We start from the raw sequence: 2,721 nt of genomic DNA, 5'->3' as shown, positions 1-2,721 counted from the left end.
CCCCCCCCCCCCCCCCCCCCCGCCTTTCATGGCAACACAGAAAGGAGAATTCTACTTAGTGAGGGTTATAATCACTAAGTGCGGCCAAAGGCCGCCTACGCAGAAAGGTGTTCTCTGTAAAAGGTGTTCAGCCTCACTTCTTCAGCAACACGGAAAGGAGAATTCTACTTAGTGAGGGTTATAATCACTAAGTGCGGCCGAAGGCCGCCTACGCAGAAAGGTGTTCTCTGCAAAAGGTGTTCAGCCTCACTTCTTCAGCAACACAGAAAGGAGAATTCTACTTAGTGAGGGTTATAATCACTAAGTGCGGCCGAAGGCCGCCTACGCAGAAAGAAGTTCTGGGCAAAAGAAACTATGATATCACCCACATTTGTCACTTTTGCTTGTAAATGCTTTTAATTTTTTGTATCACTAAATTCTTAAACCTCAAAAGTAGATCATAATAAAATATGCATATCAAATTAAAGGTAAGAACTTGCACTTTCTAAATAATATATATGTCTTTAGCATTGATTATGCACTTTTTTCTAAAAAAGGTTATTTTATGAAAAATTATAACATTTTATTTGTTTTTTAATATTTTTGGCTTAAATATATAAGCAAGCAAACGCATTTTATATATGAACTTAAAGATGGATTAATTGCCTTTATTTTGATATCATTACTTTTTTAATCGGTTACGTAGTTTATAAAATATAATTATTTTAAAATATCACAAAAATTTTTTTAACCTTTTACATCTTCTTTACTTTTTAATCGCGGCAAATATTTATATAGTTGAAATCAGCGTAAAAAGTACTATCGGTCTGCATTTTTAGTTTTTCTATAGCTGAACGGTTGGTTATCTTGATGTGTTCCCTAAACCCACCCGCCACGGTTCCTCCGCCACACAAATCGTTGTACAAATACATTTCCCTACTATTCAACTCTCGCATTCAACAAAAAGTAGAACAATCATATATGTTACATATAACTATAAAGTAGAACAATCATATATGTTATATATGAGAACAATGCTAACACTGCTTAACCGATTGAAGTTCTTACAATGCCATTGACAGTCTGCATAGCCTCGTACAATGATTTTTTGGTATGATTCGTCCTTCCCGTACACTTTTATGAGTACATATTTAAATATTCCTACCCCAATGTCTACGCTAGGTACCGCCTCCAATTTAGTATCCACCATTTTGCAAATACTACGAAAACCTTTAAAGAGATTTTGTATTATTAAATAAGAGATACTTCGTCAACAATTATTACTTAATGCAGCTATTAGAAGGGATAAAACGAGACGAATAAATATAAGTTAGAGATTCGATGGCACTATCGATAGTACCGATAGCTTCTATTTGTCTCCACGGTTGCCAGACACAAAAAGAAATTATGAATAGTTTATAAAAAAGTTACCTAGAAGCTAACAAGTAAAAAAACAACGTTCTATTATACAATAAACATGATACAAAAAAGAATGTAGTTTCATTACTACTATTTTTTGATTATAAAGCAGATTTTTGACATTTCTCCACATGAAAACATTAAGCATAGCTTTGTCACGTTGTAATTTTTTGGGCATGGGGTTTTTTTTATAAAATATTTGGGATTTATTAGAAGAGAATAATGCACATATAAAATATGCCAATTTGACGTGATCGATGAACAAATTTAAAAAGTTTTATTAAGCGTTTAAATATCCTTTGAAGAATATCAATCTACTGAGTTGAGAAAATAAATTAAATTCAGTTTTAACAACTTTATTAGTTTTTAGCTATAGATGGTAATAAATAATGCTTTATTTTCCTAAGTCATTTTATTCTAAACGAACCAATTTACATGATAAAGCATTAATTTAGGTTATAACTTTATTTACATTTTTGCTGATATTTAAATTTTTTCCCTCCTTTATTTTTCTGTACAAGTATCTTATCCTAAAAAATGGTTCTCCCAAAAAATAACACTTAAGGATTTTATTTTTTTTTTATTTTACTTTGGTATTGATTAGCAAATTGTAAATATATAATTTGGAGCAATAATAAGCAAATGTCCATTCATTTTGATCAAAATTGTCTTATTTTCCTCAAACATTTCAAAAACTGTTAACTGCGTAAAACTGTGTGTCATTGCGCAGGGCAGGAATTTTAGCATTCAACTTAGGCTATCTGCACACTTGCCGTCCAATCACAGTTGCGTTATCGTCTCGCCCTGAAATTTTAAGCCGATCACATGCATTTCAAAGGAGATTTGCACACTTGTCGTTATCGGCTAATTATCGGCAAATCGTAGAAAATGCAGAAACGGATATGTACGGCACTGTCGTTTGCTAATCGTTGTGCACGTATTGTTTGTTTACATTTTATGGGGAAAATTAGTGAAAAAGTTAATATTTGCACTAAAATTGCATAAAAAATAGTATTTTTTGCATAAAATCTGTGGAAATTATTAAAAAGTGGATAATTGTATTAAAATTCAATAAATGTGAGCGTTTTAACTATAAAATATGACGAAATTGTAAAAAGTCTTTGTGTACATGCACAAAACACATTTCAGGAAAAGAAAAGAAGAGATATTACTGAAAAATGATATCTAGACAGTCTATATTTTACAAATTGCATGCTCCAGGTGAATTTTTAGACGCCAAATGAATTGAAACATCACGCCCGAGTGTGCGAAAGTGTAGTCGTCATGTAATCGTTGCATCATGATTGTGACGATGAAACAAGT

At 32.1% G+C, this 2,721-nt stretch overlaps 1 protein-coding gene across 2 annotated transcripts in view; it reads right to left on the bottom strand.

Moving 5' to 3' along the window:
- The window catches only part of LOC118747860 (sex-regulated protein janus-A-like), a 33,178-nt gene extending 31,797 nt beyond the window's left edge, over nucleotides 1-1,381 (bottom strand). For both annotated transcript variants that reach the window (XR_004993988.1, XM_036482057.1), the window contains exons 1-2: nucleotides 1,264-1,381; nucleotides 1,048-1,209 (exon numbers count right to left, since the gene is read on the bottom strand). Coding sequence is in view for 1 of the 2 variants with exons in the window: in XM_036482057.1 (XP_036337950.1) it covers nucleotides 1,048-1,189 (142 nt within the window). In the remaining variant the exon portion in view is untranslated. The remainder of the gene's footprint in view (nucleotides 1-1,047; nucleotides 1,210-1,263) is intronic.
- Between the last annotated feature and the right edge of the window lie 1,340 nt (nucleotides 1,382-2,721).

Source organism: Rhagoletis pomonella, unplaced genomic scaffold, assembly GCF_013731165.1.
Source record: "Rhagoletis pomonella isolate Grant_MI unplaced genomic scaffold, Rhpom_1.0 Rhpom_scaffold_00001, whole genome shotgun sequence".
In the NCBI taxonomy this organism is placed as follows: domain Eukaryota; kingdom Metazoa; phylum Arthropoda; class Insecta; order Diptera; family Tephritidae; genus Rhagoletis; species Rhagoletis pomonella.
The sequence above is the reverse complement of the archived record's forward strand: the minus strand, read 5'-3'. Positions and strand labels throughout refer to the sequence as shown.